Source organism: Mauremys mutica, chromosome 13, assembly GCF_020497125.1.
Source record: "Mauremys mutica isolate MM-2020 ecotype Southern chromosome 13, ASM2049712v1, whole genome shotgun sequence".
Taxonomy (NCBI): Eukaryota; Metazoa; Chordata; order Testudines; family Geoemydidae; genus Mauremys; species Mauremys mutica.
In genome coordinates, this window is record NC_059084.1 from 882,661 (window position 1) to 901,284 (window position 18,624).

The 18,624-nt window shown below is 62.7% G+C and overlaps 1 protein-coding gene across 1 annotated transcript; it reads left to right on the forward strand.

Annotated features, from left to right (window-relative positions):
- The first annotated feature begins 1,150 nt into the window (after positions 1-1,150).
- On the forward strand, positions 1,151-18,510 carry LOC123348216 (ankyrin repeat domain-containing protein SOWAHC-like). Its single transcript, XM_044985692.1, has 12 exons — positions 1,151-1,418; positions 8,122-8,273; positions 9,303-9,413; positions 10,379-10,441; positions 12,872-12,973; positions 13,163-13,174; positions 13,655-13,660; positions 14,461-14,547; positions 16,893-16,898; positions 17,260-17,332; positions 17,501-17,593; positions 17,942-18,510. The coding sequence occupies exons 2-12, from the start codon at positions 8,190-8,192 to the stop codon at positions 18,121-18,123; spliced, it is 819 nt and encodes a 272-aa protein (XP_044841627.1). The 5' UTR covers positions 1,151-1,418; positions 8,122-8,189; the 3' UTR covers positions 18,124-18,510.
- The last annotated feature ends 114 nt before the right edge of the window (positions 18,511-18,624 follow it).

An 18,624-nucleotide genomic window follows, 5' to 3' on the forward strand; every position in this document is an offset into this window, starting at 1 on the left:
AAGCCCCAGTTGCTCCTCCCGAGCGTGGCCAAGCCTCGGAGGGGACACATTTGGGTTTGAAGGTGGTTGCGAGGCAACAGTGCCGCTCAGCCTGGCCGGCCTGGAGATGACAGCATGGCTGTGCTCTCTCCTCTTCGTCTTGCACCAGTGCTGCTCCGGCTAGCGCTCTGCCCTGGGAGCTCTAGGGTCCGGACTAGCTATTTCCTCACTGCCCACCTCAGCTGGCTGGTCTGGACAGTGGCCCTAAGGCTATGCTGTGAGGGGCTGGGCTCATTCCAGTGCTTTGAAGAGGGACCGGTTGTGATGTTCTGGGATACTCGATGGGAGCACTGCTAGTTCACACAGGATAGACCCCATAGGCTCCCAGGCTGCAAGAGCCCTCAGACACACCTGCCCTTTGCTCCGGCCAGGAGCACCCTCCTCCCTGCCTGGGGAGCTCCCCAGCAGCACTGACCCATCTGGCTTTAGTCGGCAGAGAAAACTCCTGGTGGGATCCTGCTCCTTGCGTCAAGCCGAGGAAGGCGTGTACCCTCCCCTCCCCAGCAAGGAGCCCCTCAGCTGCCCCCACCCTTCCCCTGGGGCTGGGCAAGAGACTTTGTACCAGGCCATGAGCTTTCACCCCCCCGCCCTCATGGCAGCCCAGCAGTGCCTGGCCTACAGCCGGGCCGAAGGCACCCGCAGGGTCCTGGCCTATCCTTCCAGGAGCGAGCGGCCGGCGGCAGGGACTCCGGCCAGGCTCCCCTCGCCCTGCCGGCCGGAGGAATTTTCCCTTGGCCTTGAGGGGGCTGGTGCCTGAGCCCCTGCCAGGCTGCCTGCACTGCCCGCTCCTGCCATGGACAGACCAGCCCCATGCCTGGCTCCTGCCGACAGAGGATCCCAGCCCCTAGGCTGTGCCCCCCTTCCCCCTCCCACAGGCTGCCCCCAGCCCCCCCGGCTGTGCCCTCAGCCCCCCCACCCCCCTGGCAGGCCGCCCCCAGCCCCTGGGCAGCCCCCACCCCCCCCCGGCTGTGCCCTCAGCCCCCACCCCCCCCCGGCAGGCCGCCCCCAGCCCCTGGGCTGCACACCCCCCCCCCGCAGGCCGCCCCTAGGCTGCGGCCGCCCTCAGCCCCTAGGCTGCGCCTGCCCGGTTCTTGCGCTCCGGGCGCAGCCTGTCCCGCGCGCAGCGCCCCGCGAACAGCCCGGCCGGGAGCGCCCCGCGGCTGCCGGGGGCTCCGAGAGCCGGGCCGGCCGGAACCCGGCGGCTGTACTCGAGCGGGGCTCGGGGCTCGACCCCCCGGGACGGGCCGCTCCGGGGCGCAGCGTCCTGGGCTGGACCGTGCGCTCCGGGCCCCGCCCGCCGCAGCGCCCCGGCCCAGCGCGGAATCCCTCTGCTGGAGCAACAGCGGCCGCCGGCCCCGCCCGGGGACCCCGGCTCCCAGGTGGGCCAGGGCTGGGGGAGGATGGTCCCTAGGGAGTCCCCGCATCCCCAGGCACCGCGGGGGCTTCGCGTCCAGCCCTGCCTCGGCTGCCCCGGCGCCGAGGGACCCTGGCCCAAAATCCAGCTCGGAGCCAGCATTTCAGCCGCCGCCCCAGGGAGAGACTCGCATCTCCCCCAGGGTCAGTGCTTGGCCCCCGGGCAGACCCCCCCGGATCGGTGCTTGGCCCCCGGGCAGACCCCCCCGGATCGGTGCTTGGCCCCCGGGCAGACCCCCCAGAGATCGGTGCTTGGCCCCCGGGCAGACCCCCCAGAGATCGGTGCTTGGCCCCCGGGGAGACCCCCCCGGATCGGTGCTTGGCCCCCGGGCAGACCCCCCAGAGATTGGTGCTTGGCCCCCGGGCAGACCCCCCAGAGATCGGTGCTTGGCCCCCGGGGAGACCCCCACGGTTAGGTGCTTGGCCCCCGGGCAGACCCCCACGGATCGGTGCTTGGCCCCCGGGCAGACCCCCCAGAGATCGGTGCTTGGCCCCCGGGGAGACCCCCCAGAGATCGGTGCTTGGCCCCCGGGCAGACCCCCCAGGGTCAGTGCTTGGCCCCCGGGCAGACCCCCCAGGGTCAGTGCTTGGCCCCCGGGCAGACCCCCCCGGATCGGTGCTTGGCCCCCGGGCAGACCCCCCTGGATCAGTGCTTGGCCCCCGGGCAGACCCCCCAGAGATCGGTGCTTGGCCCCCGGGGCCACCCCCCTGGATCGGTGCTTGGCCCCCGGGCAGACCCCCCAGAGATCGGTGCTTGGCCCCCGGGCAGACCCCCCAGGGTCAGTGCTTGGCCCCCGGGCAGACCCTCCAGAGATCGGTGCTTGGCCCCCGGGCAGACCCCCCAGGGTCAGTGCTTGGCCCCCGGGCAGACCCCCCAGAGATCAGTGCTTGGCCCCCGGGCAGACCCCCCAGAGATCGGTGCTTGGCCCCCGGGGAGACCCCCCAGAGATCGGTGCTTGGCCCCCGGGGAGACCCCCCAGAGATCGGTGCTTGGCCCCCAGGCAGACCCCCCAGAGATTGGTGCTTGGCCCCCGGGGAGACCCCCCTGGATCAGTGCTTGGCCCCCGGGCAGACCCCCCAGAGATCGGTGCTTGGCCCCCAGGCAGACCCCCCAGAGATTGGTGCTTGGCCCCCGGGGAGACCCCCCAGGGTCAGTGCTTGGCCCCCGGGCAGACCCCCCAGAGATCGGTGCTTGGCCCCCAGGCAGACCCCCCAGAGATCGGTGCTTGGCCCCCGGGCAGACCCCCCAGAGATCGGTGCTTGGCCCCCGGGGAGACCCCCCCGGATCGGTGCTTGGCCCCCGGGCCGACCCCCCTGGATCAGTGCTTGGCCCCCGGGCAGACCCCCCTGGATCTGTGCTTGGGCCCCGGGCAGACCCCCCAGAGATTGGTGCTTGGCCCCCGGGCAGACCCCCCAGGGTCAGTGCTTGGCCCCCGGGCAGACCCCCCTGGATCAGTGCTTGGCCCCCGGGCAGACCCCCCAGGGTCAGTGCTTGGCCCCCGGGCAGACCCCCCAGAGATCGGTGCTTGGCCCCCGGGGAGACCCCCCAGAGATCGGTGCTTGGCCTCCGGGCAGACCCTGGTCCCATTGGAGACACCCCCACCCCAGCATTAGTGTTCAGCCTGGGGCTCAAGCCATGATGAGATACTTGAGGGAGTTCAGAGAAGAGCAAAAGGGCCAGGGTTCGGGGCTGGGACGAGAGCCTGGGCTCCAGGGGAATCCGGCCACGTGCCAAGCGAGCTGGAGTGGAGTTGAGGGCAGAGTATGGGGCTGTTGCCAGGAGCCATGGGCTGAAAGGCCGCCCCAGGCGCCCCCAGGATGTGGTCACTGCTGAGCGTGGGCCATGCGCTCCCAGCAGCACAGGCGGAAGGAACGTGCTGCCAGAAGGAACAGGGCTTCTCTTTGGGTTTGGCCCAGGGTGCTCTGGCTCTAGGACAGAATGGGTGTTAGGCCTGTTGTTGCTTGGGGCCATGCTGGAATAGTCGGGGGGGGGGGCTTTGCCTGGCACTAGGAGGGGCAAGGGGGGTGCTATGCTAGCAGTGCTGTGTGCATAGGATCTGGGGCAGTGGGCGGTGACCCCTGCGCTGGGCAGGGTCTGACCCCAGCTTGGGGAAAAGGGGGTGGCTGTGATGAAGTCTGTCCTTACCCTAGGAGAGCTGTGGGGGTCAGTGCCTGGAGACACTGCCACGCTTGCTGCTCATTAGCCTGGGTGACCTTCCCGCTCCCCGTCTCTGGCCAGAGCTAAGCGGGTTTGTTACATGTTTAATATCCTGAGAGTGTGATTAGTCGGTGTTTAATTACGGATCCAACCTGGGAGATAATCCACGTCTGAGCAGGGAGACGCGCCGGGCGGGTTCCCATCTGGGCGCTCCTGACTCCCAGGCTCCTGCCCTAAAACAGCTGCTCACAGCTGCCTGAACCACGCCTCTCCTGGCTGCTCCCCCAATGCTCAGCTCCAGCCCCCCTTGCCTGGGCTCCTTTGTCCTGTTTCTTCTGGGACAGTTCCGGAAAGTCTCCGCCTTCTCCCGCCAGAAATGGCCCAGGCTGGGGGAGGCTGCAGTCAGGGCAGGATATAGCGGTTTGTATTCCCCTCTTGTTTGTTCCTTAGCCTCTCCCCTGTGCTAACGGGATGGGGTTTGGGCTTAGCTTCCCTGTTGCACAATGGCTGAGTAACCGATTTGTTAACCATTTATCAGCAGGGCTGCCCAGAGGATTGAGGGGGCCCCTTCCCATACTATAGATACGATATTCTCGTGGGGGCCCCTGCGGGGCCTGGGGCAAATTGCCCCACCTGCCCCCCTCTCTGGGCAGCCCTGTTTATCAGCCCCAGCCAGAGTGTTTCCAGAACTCGCTCTGACCACGGGCTCCGGAGAGAGATGCTGGCTGCCTCTCATGGACTGTGGGTGATGTCAGCCAGCAGTGGCCCCTTTGGCACCCCTGGGTGTGGGGGGGCCAGCCGGCTCGCTCTGGGGCTCCAGGCAGCCCCTTCTGGCCTGGACCCAGAGCTGGCAAAGGTGCTGTGTCCCCCGCCTGGTCCTGTGCAGGGCTGGTCTGCACACACAGCTGCAGTGGTTTAAGTGAAGGTGTAACTCGAAATGGATCTTGGTGCAGACCTGTGTTGGGAAGGGGAACCGGGTGGCCTCATTCATTTCGATTCCAACCTCTGGGTGGAGGAGGTCGCACACAAGAAGCTACTAGAGAGGCTCATTGTCATCATGGGTGAGAGTCAAACGGCCTAGAGGGAGCAGGGAGGAATGGTCACAGTTCTCCCCATGTCACAAGGTCAAAGCAGGCTGCAAGGTGCCATGCTGGGACCTGTGTGGTTTAATCTAGTTATTAGTGATCTGAGCAGGAGGTGGGCAGGGTGCAGGCAAACGCGGCAGCTGACGGGAAGGTAACTCGTCCAGGCTGGAGAGGGCAGACGTAGCCAGGGGAATGGACGACACAGTTGGTCTCACTTCAGCTGCCAGCTGGTGGGTGGTGTTCAGTGGCACAGAGGAAGGTCTAACACCATCCAACGGGACGTGCTGAAGTTAGACAAGTGAGGAAATACAGTGTAATTTTTCAAAAGTGAGGTAGTTTCCCACTGGAATGACTTCCCAGGGCCGGGGTGGGTTCCCATCACTGACTCCTTTAAATCCAGACGGGAGGTTTCTCCAAGAGCTCTGCTCTAGGAATGGTTTGGGGGCAGGTCTCTGGCCCAGTCAGACTGGATGATCACAGTGGTCCCTTCTGGCCTTGGAATCCAGGACCATGGTGGCAAATGGGAGTCAGTGGCGATAAACACAAAGTGATGCACATTGGTGGGGACAGTTTGACACCTCCCTAGATTACCTGCCAGGGACGGGAGCTGGTGGGTGCCACTGCAGACAGCAGTGGAGACCTGTGCTCAATGCGCAGCTGCAGGCGGAAGAGCTGCACCAGGACCGGGGTGGAGAATAACACGGGGAATGTTCCAGCACCTTTGCATCAATCTATGGTGCAGATCCTGTGGGCAGCGCTGGGCCCCCGTCGCACGCAGCTGGGGGGTCAGGGAAGGGTGATGAGAACGAGCAAGGCTGGAAAAACTGAGCCACAGCACAGGCACCGGGGAACAGCCAGTGAAACCGACAGGTGGGAAATTCAGAACTGATAAAGGAAACTCTTATTCACGCATTGTGTAATTAGCCTGTGGAACTCACTGCCACAGGAGGTCACTGAGCCAAGAACTTGGCTAGGTTCCAGGGGGAATGGATCTAGACTGTTCTCAGTGGTGGCAGGTGACAGAACAAGGAGCAATGGCCTCAGGTTGCAGTGGGGGAGGTTTAGGTTGGATATCAGGAAACACTATTTCACTAGGAGGGTGGTGAAGCACTGGAATGGGTTCCCTAGGGAGGTGGTGGAAGCTCCTTCCTGAGCGGTTTTTAAGCTCAGGCTTGACAAAGCCCTGGCTGGGATGATTTAGTTGGGGTTGGTCCTGCTTTGAGCAGGGGGTTGGACTAGATACCTCCTGAGGTCCCTTCCAAGCCTGAGATTCTAGGATTCTATGATCCCTAATCTCCAGAGATGTTACAGTTAATGCTGACAAAATGTTTGGAAGAGTTCCAGGGTCTGACCTGATCTTTGACTATTGGAGATCAGGGTGAAACTTTGTGGGGATCCAGTTCTCCCCGTTGACTGACTGTGGGATCCTCTGACATGTCTGGGGCTGGCGCTGTTGGAGACTGGGGCAGTGGGTCTCGGGGCTGAGCCTGTGTGGCCGTTCCTGTGTCTCTCCTGGTACCCTTGCAATGTAAACCTGGCAGGTGCCAGTAAGAGGTGGGGCTCGTCCCAAACTGGCCTGGCCCCACTGGGGGTAGGATCTGGGTGACGGCTCTCTGGTGCGCACTGCCTGAGCCGACCCCCTAGACTGCCCTCGGGCTGGCATGGCAGGTGCTCCTGGAGGACACTGCCTTGGGGGCTGTTGAGCAGGGAGTGGCTGGGCCCCCGGACCCCTTCCAGCCCCAGGGCCCCTGTGCAAGGGGTCACGTTAAACCCAGTGCTCCCTTCCCCCCTCCCCCCCCCGGGGAGCTGTCAGCTGGCAAGTCTGGGTGGAGCCCTGGGAGGGGTTCCTGTCTGGAAGTCTGCTCTGGGGAGATAGGGCTGTGTGTGATCCCAGCCAGGCCAGCCCTCCTCTCCAGCACTCTCCCCAGGAAAACCCCTGCAGCCAGGGGGTCCTGGCAGCTCCCTTCTGCCCTGGGGAGAAGCTTCCAGCAGGTACCAACACGCTGAACTAGTGACCTCGAACTGCCGTGGGCTGCTGAGCACTCCAGCATTCCTGCTTGGTGGGGGGACCCTGCCTCTCTGTGGGGCTCTGGGGCTGCCGGGGGGGACCTGCCTGCCCGTGGGGCTCTGGGGCTGCTGAGGTGGGGACCCTGCCTGCCCGTGGGGCTATGGGGCTGCCGGGGGGGGTGACCCTGCCTGCCCGTGGGGCTCTGGGTCTGCCGGGGGGGACGGACCCTGCCTGCCCATGGGGCTTTGGGGGAGGGTGACCCTGCCTGCCCATGGGGCTCTGGGTCTGCCGGGGTGTGTGACCCTTTCTGCACGTGGGGCTGCCTGGGGGGGGCCCTGTCCACCCGTGGGGCTGCCTGGGTGGGGGTGACCCTGCCTGCCCATGGGGTTGCCAGGGTGTGTGACCCTGCCCACCCATGGGGCTCAGTCCCATGCTAGCTGCATGTTCCCATTGGTCCTGCTGGATGCTGCACAGAGGCCTGTGTGGTGCTGCTTCACCCCCAGCTGTTAGCTCTGGCCCCCAGAGCTACGTCTACACAGGGCTAAAACCCCGTGGCTGGCCTGGGCTCTGGCTGCAGGGCTGAAAATCACTGTGCAGAGGCTCAGGCGCCCTGCAGTGTGGGAGGTCCCAGAGCTCGGTTCCAGCCTGATCCCAAACATCTGCATGGTGATTTCTTCGCCCCGGAGCCCCAGTCAGCTGGCCTGGGCCAGCCACGACCATGCTGCGGGGCTTTTATCCCTGTGCAGATGGACCTGGGTCTGCGTGGTCCCTTGTTTGTGGCTGGGTGTTTCCTAAGCCTGTACTGAGGGCGGGTGACCAGGCCCTTCCTCAGCCTGGAGCAGGGTGCCGGAGCGCCCGGCCCGGCCCGATGGGGAGGGGATCGCTGCGCTGGGAGATGGGGCAGGAAGGGGCCAGTCAATAGAAAGGAGTTCTCGGCATGATCTTGATCTTGTCCTGGGGGACTCACCACCACAGGATGTTAGGGAGGCGGGATCCCAGGGCTCCATAGGGCTGCTCCAGCTGCAGTGACACTGGCTGCCGGGATGCTCTGGGGGACAGGAGGTTTCCAGCATTTCGTGCCTTGTTCTGGTGGGAAAGGGGCCAGATTAACATGGGAATCCAGCTGCTGCCAGGAGCTGCTGTCTGGCTCCTGGATGGGGGCAGCTGGACGGGGCCCCCCTGGGGAAGGGGCTGTGGTTGGCCCCCAGTGGCAGGAACGGGAGTCCCCGTCCCAGGGAGGTCTGAACAGGCCCTGCCCTGCGTGACCCGGCCCTTGTCCCCACAGCTCAGCCCACGAGGCCTTCGTGGAGCTTGGGAAGAAGCTATCCCTGGTCCGGCAGGGGGAGGTGAGGGGTGGGATCCCTGCGGGGGCCCAGTGGGGTGCACCAGGCCATGACATGCTGTGATCTGACCCACAGGGCGAGACGGACCCGGTGCGGTAGCAGCGCTCCCAGGAAGCGGCGCCTGGCCTGGCCCGCCGGCCGCCATGGCCCTGTGGCAGGGCCCGCAGGCAGGGCCAGAGGAAGGGCCTGCATTGCCCCACATCCTGGTCACTGACTTCAGTGCTTCGGTGAGACGCAGGGAACCTTGGCCCCCGCCCCATGGCACTGCCATGGGCTGCCCCCTCCCTTGGCTCCCTGGCCCCTTCCCACCACAGCAGCCCCCCACCTCCCCTGCCCCAAGGGGGCCTGTGTGGCCCTGGGAGCTTGGGGAGGGCACGTAGGGCGCTGCTGGCTGCAGAGGTGGGGATCGGGCTCAGGCAGGGCACACGTGCTGTGCAGCTCCCCGAGGCCCCGTGGTGAAGGGGGGCTGAGGGGTTTGGCCCCTGCTTTGGTACCAGCCCTGGGGCCAGGCTGGGTTCGGGGCTCTCCCCTCAGGCAGCTGCCCACCCTGACCCACCTGAGCTCAGGTGCTGGGAGCCAGGGGCTCCCGTGTTCCAGGCTGGGCCCTGGCGGGAGGGGAAGGGGGAGAGCTCTGGGGAGGGGAAGGGGGAGAGCTCTGGTCTGGGGGGGAGGGGAAGGGGGAGAGCTCTGGGCCCCGGGGGGAGGGGAAGGGGGAGAGCTCTGGTCTGGGGGGGAGGGGAAGGGGGAGAGCTCTGGGCCCTGGCGGGAGGGGAAGGGGAGAGCTCGGGTCAGCGGGGGGAGGGGAAGGGGGAGAGCTCTGGTCTGGGGGGGGGGGGAAGGGGGAGAGCTCTGGGCCCCGGGGGGAGGGGAAGGGGGAGAGCTCTGGGCCCCGGGGGGAGGGGAAGGGGGAGAGCTCTGGTCTGCGGGGGGAGGGGACGGGGGAGAGCTCTGGGCCCCGGGGGGAGGGGAAGGGGGAGAGCTCTGGTCTGCGGGGGGACGGGACGGGGGAGAGCTCTGGTCTGCGGGGGGAGGGGAAGGGGGAGAGCTCTGGGCCCCGGGGGGAGGGGAAGGGGGAGAGCTCTGGGCCCTGGGGCGAGGGGACGGGGGAGAGCTCTGGGCTGGGGCCCCAGCATGGAGCCCCAGAGGCTCTGTTTCACTGCAGCCCCCTCAGCCCCTGTGCTCCCAGCTGGTGGTGGGGACAGACCCACAGGCAGCTCATCCTGAATTCCTCCCTTGGCATGTGTCCTGGGGGGCAGAGCACTGCAGCCTGGGGCAGCCTCGAGCGGGTCCCTGCTACAGCCCTCAACCCACAGCCTGAGCCTGAACCCCCAAGAGCGGCAGAGGAGGATGCAGAGAGCGTCTCCAAGGTGAGGGGTGCACGGCAAAGTAGCCAGTGGTGGCGAGAGGAGCCAGATGTGGGGCTGTCGCCCCCAGGCAGGGCCCCCCAGGGGCTCACAGGGTAGAAGGTATCTGACCCGGGGGAGGGGTGTGCTGTGGGAGACACCCCCGGTGCATGGGCAGAGAATGGCATGTGTTGGTGGGGGACTGTGGTCTTGGGGGTGGGGGCAGCAGGGGGCACTATGGGGCATGGGGAGCAGGTTAGAGCCCCGGGTGTTTGGGGGGTGCAGGAGTCTGGGGTCACTGGCAGCTGCCAACGCCCGATCTGCCCTGCTAGCGGGATACGTGGGGGAAAGGGGAACCCCACCCTAGTGTCTCCAAGGACACGTGCTGGGTGCTCCACCAGGAGGCAGCGCTGAGGCCTGCTGGCGCTGCAGACGGGGAGTGGCTGGGAGCTCCTGGGCGCATGGGGGTGCTCTGGGCCGTGCTGCTGAGGGACTGAATGGGGGTGCTGGGGAATTGCAGGGGCTGGGCCGGCCCCCGGCAGGGATTCTGTGTGCTCTGCAGGCGCCAGCACCCCTGTGGGCCAGCCGGGGTCCGGTATGAGCAGACATGGCAGGATTCCTGGCCCCGCTCCATGGAGCAGACAGATCCCAGGGGCCTGACCCCAGGCCTGGCTCTGCTGGCCGAGCTGGTCGGCGGCTCCTGGGTCACCCGGGTCAGTCCTGGGCTGCGGAGAGCCTGGCACCCAGACGGAGGGCTGGCAGGCAGGGCAGGGGGGTTCACCAGAAATGGGCAGCTCTCCAGCCCCTGGAAGGTGGGGAGGAGGTGGGGCTGGGGCCTTCCCCCAGCTGTGGTGTCCCATGGTGCCGTCAGAATGGGCAGTGGGCACTGGCTGCAGCTGCGTCACTCCCCCTGCCCCCATGTGTGGGGAGAGCTCCCTCTCCAGGCAGCCCCATGCACCTCCCTCCCTCTCCCTCTGCTCTCCCGGCAGCCTGAGTCGGAGCAGGATGCCTCCGAAGATGGAGGGAGCAGCCCGGGCTCCAGCTCTGTGGCGGTGAGTAGTAGGCAGGATGGGGTGTCGGATGCCCAGGATCGGTGCTACGCCCCCAGCCGTGGAACAGACTCCAGGACAGGCCCCGTCAGTGCCAGGCCCCCCAGCTCCCCCCAGGATCTCCCTCTTCCTGCCCGGGCAGGCCGTGCAGCCTCCCCACCTCCTTAGACAGGACCTCCAGGGCTCCCGCCCTCCTGCTTGGCTCCGTGAGCTCCGCTCAGCCAGTCCCACTGAGCCAGCCCCTGGCAGAGACTCGTGCGCCCTGCCGGGGTGACCGCACCTCGCCCAGCCTTCCAGTGACACTCGCACGGCGCTGGCACAACAGGCGGGTTTGTTCGTCCCCCGGACACGGCACAGGGAGGCCCAGAGAGAGGGAGGCTGAAGCACAGACTGTTCTGGTGAGCCCCAGGGCCAGGCACGCTGCAGAGACCTGCACAGGTGCTCAGGCTCTGGGTCTCTGTCGGAGCTGCTGGGTCACTTCCCAGGTGAGAGCCCCGACTCCTTCCGGCAGCCGACGCTGAGCCCCTCCTCGCTTCATCCCCGTCCCGTGTTCTCAAGCTGGGGTCTGCCCATCTTCCCTGCTGAGAGGGGAACCCGTCTCCCTCTGGCCTGTGAGGCCCCCCTTCCCCCACCCGGCCCTGCGGGGCCCTGGTGCTGCTGAGAGGTGGGAACCCGTCTCCCTCTGGGCCTGTGAGGCCCCCCCCGGCCCTGCGGGGCCCCGGTGCTGCTGAGAGGTAGGAACTAGGGCGTTGATTAATTGCAGTTAACACACACAATTAACTCAAAAAAATTAATTGCAATGATTTGCACTGTTAATAGAATACCAATTGAAATGTATTAAATATTTGTGGCTGTTTTCTACATTTTCAAATATATCGATTTCAATTACAACACAGAATAGAAAGAGTACAGTGTTCACTTTATATTATTTTTATTACGAATATTTGCACTGTAAAATGATAAAAGAAATAGTATTTTTCAATTCACCTCATACAAGTACTGTAGTGCAATCTCTTTATCGTGAAAGTGCAATTTACAAATGTAGATTTTTTTGTTACATCACTGCACTTAAAAACAAAACAATGTAAAACTTTAGAGCCCGCAAATCCACTCAGTCCTACTTCTCGTTCAGCCAATCGCTAAGAGAAACAAGTTTGTTTACATTTACAGAAGATGCCCACTTCTTAATTACAATGTCACCAGAAAGTGAGAACAGGCATTCACATGGCACTTTTGTAGCCGGCGTTGCAAGGTATTTACGTGTCAGATATGCTAAACATTCGTATGCCCCTTCATGCTTCGGTCATTGTTCCAGAGGACATGCTTCCATGCTGCTGGTGCTCATTACAAAAAATAACGCATTAATTAAATTAGTGGCTGAACTCCCTGCTCTGTTTTACCCACATTCTGCCATATATTTCATGTTATAGCAGACTCAGATGATGACCAAGCACATGTTCATTTTAAGAACACTTTCACTGCAGATCTGACAAAACACAAAGAAGGTACCACTGTGAGATTTCTAAAGATAGCTACAGCTCTCCACCCAAGATTTAAGAATCTGAAGTGCTGCCAAAATCTGAGAGGGACGAGGTGTGGGGCATGCTTTCAGAAGTCTTAAAAGCGCAACACTCCGATGCAGAAACTACAGAACCCGAACCACCAAAAAAGAAAATCAACCTTCTGTTGGTGGCATCTGACTCAGATGATGAAAATGAACATGCATCAGTCCACACTGCTTTGGATTGTTATCAAGCAGAACCCATCATCAGCATGGACGCTTGTCCTCTGGAATGGTGCTTGAAGCATGAAGGGACATATGAATCTTTAGCGCATCTGGCACGTAAATATCTTGTGACGCCGGCTACAACAGTGCCATGTGACTGCCTGTTCTCGTTTTCAGGTGACATTGTAAACAAGAAGTGGGCAGCATTATCTCCTACAAATGTAACTTGTTTGAGCGATTGGCTGAAGTAGGACTGAGTGGACTTGTAGGCTCCAAAATTTTACATTGTTTTATTTTTGAATGCAGTTATTTTTTGTACATAATTCTACGTTTGTAAGTTAAACTTTCATGATACAGAGATTGCTCTACAGTACTTGTATGAGGTGAATTGTAAAATACTATTTCTTTTGTTTTTTACAGTGCAAATATTTGAAATAAAAATAATAATATAGAGTGAGCACTGCACTCTTTGTATTCTGTGTAGTAATTGAAATCAATATATTTGAAAATGTAGAAAACATCCAGAAATATTTAAATATTTAAATAAATGGTATTCTATTGTTCTGTAACAGCGCGATTAATCGCAATTCATTTTTTCAGTTGCCTGACAGCCCTAGTGGGAACCCATCTCTCTCTGGGCCGAGGGCCATTGTGCCCGGCAGGGCCCCGGTGCTGCTATCTGTCACTCACGGTGTCTCTCCCCCCAGCTGGACCCCGTGGAGAAGGAGTGGCTGCAGGGGGCAGCCAGCGGGCACCTGCTCACCCTGAGTCACCTGCTCAAACAGGAGCCGTCCTTGGCCACCAGGAAGGCAAGTGTGGCCCTCATGCCCGGCCTGATGTGCTCAGCTGGTCTGGGGAAAGCAGGAGGGGCTCTGTGCCCGACCCGCTGCTCTGTGTCCCAGAGGGGGGGGCTGCCCCAGCCCTAACCTGAGCTCACCCATTTCCTCTCTCTCTCTCTCTCTCTCTCTCTCTCTCTGCTCCCGTGGGACGTGCTGCAGGACTTCACCTCGGTGAGTACAGGGCCATGCCAGGCCCATGCTCCCTCCAGCCCTGACCTGGAGCTGGGGGTGGGTCGCCCAATTCCTCTGCACTGCCTTGCGAATCCCAGAGGGGCCTGGGACCCCAAACTCCTGTGAAATCCCAGCCCCTCCTGCAGCTAATGAACCCACTGGCCTCACCTGTCTGTCCCCTCCCCGCCCGCTTGCCCCCCCATCCGACAGTGTCTGATTTCCTGCTCTCTGTCTCTCTCTCTCCCCGTCGCGGACCTGCTGGACTCTGGTTCCCGTGCGGCTCAGGGGGTAAGCCGGGGCCGTGGAGCTGGCTGCTCCCGCAGAGGCTCGGGGTGGGGGATGTTGGGGTTGGTTGAGCCCTGGTCCCTGGCGGGAGCCCGGGGGTCTGGATGGGAGCCCAGCCCAGCCCCAGGGGGCAGTAGCAGAGCAGTCCAGCCAGGGAAGAAGGGGGCCCGAGGCCCGAAGAACAGCTCCCCCCAGGGGTTTCCAAATCCAGATGTTCGGGGGCTGAGTTTCCTGCCCCAAATGGAAGGCTTGGGCTGGCCTCCCCCACGTTGGACCAACACCGCGCTGGCTCCGGGGGCCCCATGCGATGCTTCTAACATGTCTCCTTCTCTGCCCCGTCCCTGCCGCCCGTCCCTGCTGGTGCCGGCAACCGTCTCGGCCGGGAGCAGTTTGTAAGTATGAGCCTTCTGGGACCCCAGGATCAGCCTTGCCCCCTCCCTGCTGCATTCCAGGGCCGGGGCTCCCTGGCTCCTCCCCAGCGAGCTGAGTGCTGGCAGAGGGGGCGCAGGGCAGGGGGCCCCAGTGGGACACTAGCGCAGAGTGGGCAGATGGACTCAGCTCAAGGCTGGGAGCAGGACTCCTGGGTTCTGTTTCTGGCTCTGATGCTGGTTCAGTGTTGGGCCTTCACGGCTAGCCCCTTCCCTGGGCCTCAGTTTCCCCATCTGATGGGCCTGAAAATAGTTCCTCTCTCTCTGCACTCACCTAGGCCTGCCCCACTGTCACTGGTCTCTGCACAGGGGCTAAACATAGTGACCCCCCCCCCGGGACAGCCCCCCCTTCAGCCCCATGGGAGGGTGCCATGGAGCCGGCCAGGGGAGAGGTGCCGGCATCAGTGTTCTGCCCACGTTCCCCACTGGAGGTGCGATGAAGGTAGATCCTCTGCTCTGGATGGGTGGGGCTGGGGTGGCTCTGCCTGAGCCCAGCATGGTGGGGAGCAGGGTGAGCCAGGCTGGGCTGGGGGGCAGCAGGGCGTCTGAGCCCAGCCCTGCCTCTCCCCACAGACAGCGCTGCACTGGGCGGCCAAGCACGGCCAGGAGGACTTGGCCTCGCTGCTGGTGGCTGCAGGAGCCGATGTCAACTCGCGATCGGTGAGTTCCCGGCAGGCCCATGGCCTCCCGCCTCCCTGAGTGAGGTCTGGGTTAGGGTGGGGTCCCCAGCCTGGGGAGCTGAGTGCCGAGTGGGGCAGAGCCCTGGCTGAGGGGGGAGCGGTGCAACCACTAGGCGAGCTAGGCAGTGGCCTAGGGCAGCAAGGGGTTGGGGGGGCCCAGGGCCGTCCTCAGGCATAGGCAGCTGCGTAGGGCACCTGAAAATTTGGGGCACCACTGGGTCTTAGTGTCCCCCCTCCTGGCCCTTCCTGCAGGCTCCTGGGAAGGGGATCTAGTAGTTACAAGAGAAAAAGTCTCCAGCCTGCCAGAGCTATTAACACAACACTGAGACCGTTTGACAGGCATTTGCCAACCCCCAGGGATCTACTGTCAGTTTCTGAAGGTCCTGACCACCCCAGTTGTGCGTCGCTGTAACGTTTACTCAGAACATGTCAGTCTGCAGGACCTTCGGTTAAAATTTGTTTTAAAAATATTTCATTAGCGAGTTGGTGAAGATTATAAAATCACCTCTCTAAAAAATCCTTGCGTCGATGTTTAGATGCACAATCATCTTTAGCCTTAAATGCTGGGATCTTCAGACAGATGGTTTTTTAAATTCTTCAGAAGACCCCCCCCCCCTTATCTAAAATACACATTTTAATTACTAGAGTCAAAAAACTTACTTCCAAAGTCTTCCTGTCCTTTCTGTCCATCCATTTCTCCCTTCACCCCCTCCCCCCCTGGCTGAAGGAAGGAACAGCCCTTTGCTTCTAGATAGCTGGACAAAGAGTTTCCCTTTCTTTACTTCTGACTATCTGATGAACTAGTTTTAAGCAAAATCCGTACCTTAGTAAGATATAAAATCCTTTGTGATGCCTAAAATCTTTGGAAACATATTTTTTAAAGTTGGTGAAATTTCATAAACGTGTGCATTGTTATGGAGATCGCACACAGTAAATTAGTGTCCCTTTTTTTAAAGCAATGAACATTGTTATGAACACACTAAACCTCTGTGACTGATTAATTTAAAATAATGTCTGTTTCAGTGAGTTACATATGTAGTAATCTGGAATGAGTACATTTAAAAGTACATTTAAAATATAAAATCAGCTTAGAAACACTGATTAAGAAAATGTAAACCAGAGAAGAGCTGCATCATGTATTCCACAATATTTCATGTTGTGTGCAGCAGGACAGCTGACTCACCCTTGCTACAAAGTTTTTGCAAATAAATGTCTGACAAACTTCAGGGCGTATCAAAAAACCTGTAGTTGACATTTTTTATTCCCAAGTTTAGTGCTTTTAATTAGGTACGTTCTGCGTGTCCATTCTGCGGGAGGGAGAGGGTACAGGGGTCTCTGCGGGGAACTGTGACTCTCTGCCACCGTGAGGCGGGACGGGCGTCTTGTTATTCTTTCTGCCCTGTCCCTCCACCCTCCCCTCACTGGGCTGCAAGCTCAGGCTGCCGTGGGGCATAGGGGCACCAGTTTAATAATACTACACAGGGCCCCATAAATCCTAAGGACGGCCCTGGGGATGCCAAAAAGTGGTGCCCTGGCTTGGCAGGGAGGAGCCGCCTTCCAGAGGCACCGGAGAGCCAGAGCGTCGGCTTGCGGGGGTGGTGAGCCCCAGCCATGGAGGAGCCAGCGCGGCGCAGGGGGGCAGGAGCAGCCACGCCCCCTGCCCCCGCCCCTCCTGCCCAGGCTGCGGCCTGGTGCCTCCCCGGAGGGCTCCTGCGGGCTGCAGCAGATACATGCGGGCAGAGGCCCCCGTGCGCCCCCCAGCTCCCGCCTCGCCGTGCTCAGGCTCTGTGGCTCCCGGGCATGTGAGCTGACGCCGGGGCGCGGGGCCCTGAGCCTGCTCCAGGAGGGGCAGTGGCAGCCCCTCAATGAACCAATGTTACGGGGGGAGGGCGGGGCAAGGTGGAAGTTGCGTCTAAGGCGCAAAATATCCTTGCACCGGCCCTGCCGGGGTGGGGGGGAGGCTGTGATCCATAGGTGACTGGCTCTAACGGGTTCTCCTCTCCCCCTCCCCACGCTGCTCCCCATGCTCGGACCCAGCACGTGAGTACCTGCCTGTCTTTGTGCCTGGCTGCTGTGCGGGTGGGAGGAGCACGCGGGGCTGCCGGGGGCTTGCCAGGATACCAGGCGGAGGGGGCTGTGCTGGGCGAGGGCCTGAGCTCAGGTGGGATGGGGCATATTGGGGGGGGTGGCAGCCAGGGTCCAGCATGTGCCTGCACTGCAGTGGCAGCGTGGCACTGGATGTGCAGGGCATGAAGGGTTAACTGGAAGCGTGATCCTGGAGCTCTGCACTGACCCTGTGCTCTCTTTTCCCCGCCCCCACCCGAGCAGGGCGTGAGTATGCAGGTGCCCAGGGACGGACAGACGGACAGACCTCGCCGCAGGCTCTTCAGGACAGATTAGGCAGTGGGCACTGGTGCCCGGGGGGGGTGATTGTTGGTGGAGCAGAACTGGATGCTGGGGGGATCTCACGGGGAAGGGTGGGGACGGGGAGATCAGTGGGGGGCTGTGCTGTGGAAGGGGGCGTTTTCAGGGCCGGGGGGGCCTCTCTGAGGGGGTGATGCCCATGTCCCCTGGGCGGGAGATTGCTGGGGTGGGGAGTCTCCTGGGCAGCCCCATTTCCTTCCTCCAGGGCTGGGCTGGGGGTCTGAAGCCACCGGTCTCTCGTGTCCTGATGCGTCCCGTGTCCCCCCAGGGCTACACCCCGCTGCACATTGCTGCTCTGCATGGGCACCGCCAGGTCATGGAGCTGCTCGTCCGGAGCTACGGTGAGCAGGACCTGAAGCCAAGGCCCCGCCCGCTGGGTCACTCCTGTGGGGGAGGGGGGTCGCGCCCCAGGACTTGGAGCCCTCTTGGTGCAATCTCCATCCTGGGGCCAGGCCGCCGGGGGGGGGGCGGTGCCCGGCGGGCCAGGGCTGAGCCGTGTGTCCTGGCAGGTGCCAAGCAGAACGTGCGAGATTACAGCGGGCACCTGGCCAGACACTACCTGGGAGCAGAGAAGCCGCTGGACAGAGCTGCCACGCTGCCCCGTGAGAAATGCCCCTTGTCTGTCTGTCTGTCCACCCTGCGGGGGGCCCCTTCCCCCAGCCCCAGGGGTTGGGTGCCTCCCTCGCAGCCTCTCCAGAAGGGGGGACGCAAGCAGCGTGTGCATGGGGGGAGGGGCCTGAGCCTGGCTGCCTGGGGGGAGTGGCCGTGCAAAGGGCTGGGCACTCCCTGCCCGGTGCCACCGTGGGCACCCGCTGAGCTGCAGCTGTGCCCCCAGGGCAGGACAGGGGCTGCCAGGAGGTGTGTGGGGGGAGGGGGCTGGGGGTTGTAGGCCTTGCTGGGAGGGGGCCGCGTCTCCTGCCCTGACCCTGCCCTGCCCTCTCTCTCCCCAGAGCTGCCAGCGGTGCGCGGCAGGAACAGGGCGCTGGCCTGTCTGCTCTTGCCCAAGGGCAGCGGCCAGGCCCGGAAGCGCTGGGGCTCTGCCGAGGACCTGACGGAGGAGGAGGAGCGGGGGCAGGCGCAGCACCTCGCCGTGCCAGCCTCGTACCGCGCCGTGCGCAAGTTCTCCCGCTAGGGGGGCCGGCTCCCGCCCTGCCAGCCCTGGCCCTAGTCCCACCCGCTGCCAGGGGCTCAGGCAGCCCCGAGGGTGCAGGGTCTGGGGGAGGGCAGTGGATGGGCCCCGCTAGAGACTGCCCAGCCGGAGTAGGGGCAAGAGGCGCCGTGTTTCCCAATGTTCATACTAACACAGCCCCTCCCCCATCCGGATGCCCCTCAGTCCTGACCCGCAGCCCCTGCTGTCCCGCCCTGGTGATTCCTGTCTCCACCGACACGGGGCTCACTCGGTTACCGCCCGGCTGCTGGGTCTGCCAGCGCCAGGTGCCTCGCCCAGCCCCGGGAGCCCCACACCCCCGCCTCTCTGCTTTTTTCTGATGGATCCTGACACTGAAATAAAACACTATGTGCAGCTGTGGCTCTGCATCTGCGTCAGCCCTGGCCAGGTGGGGGGGCAGAGTCCTGAAGGGCCCTCGGGGCAGGGGCACCCTCCCGCCGGGGGCTGAGGGCAGCGGGATTCCTG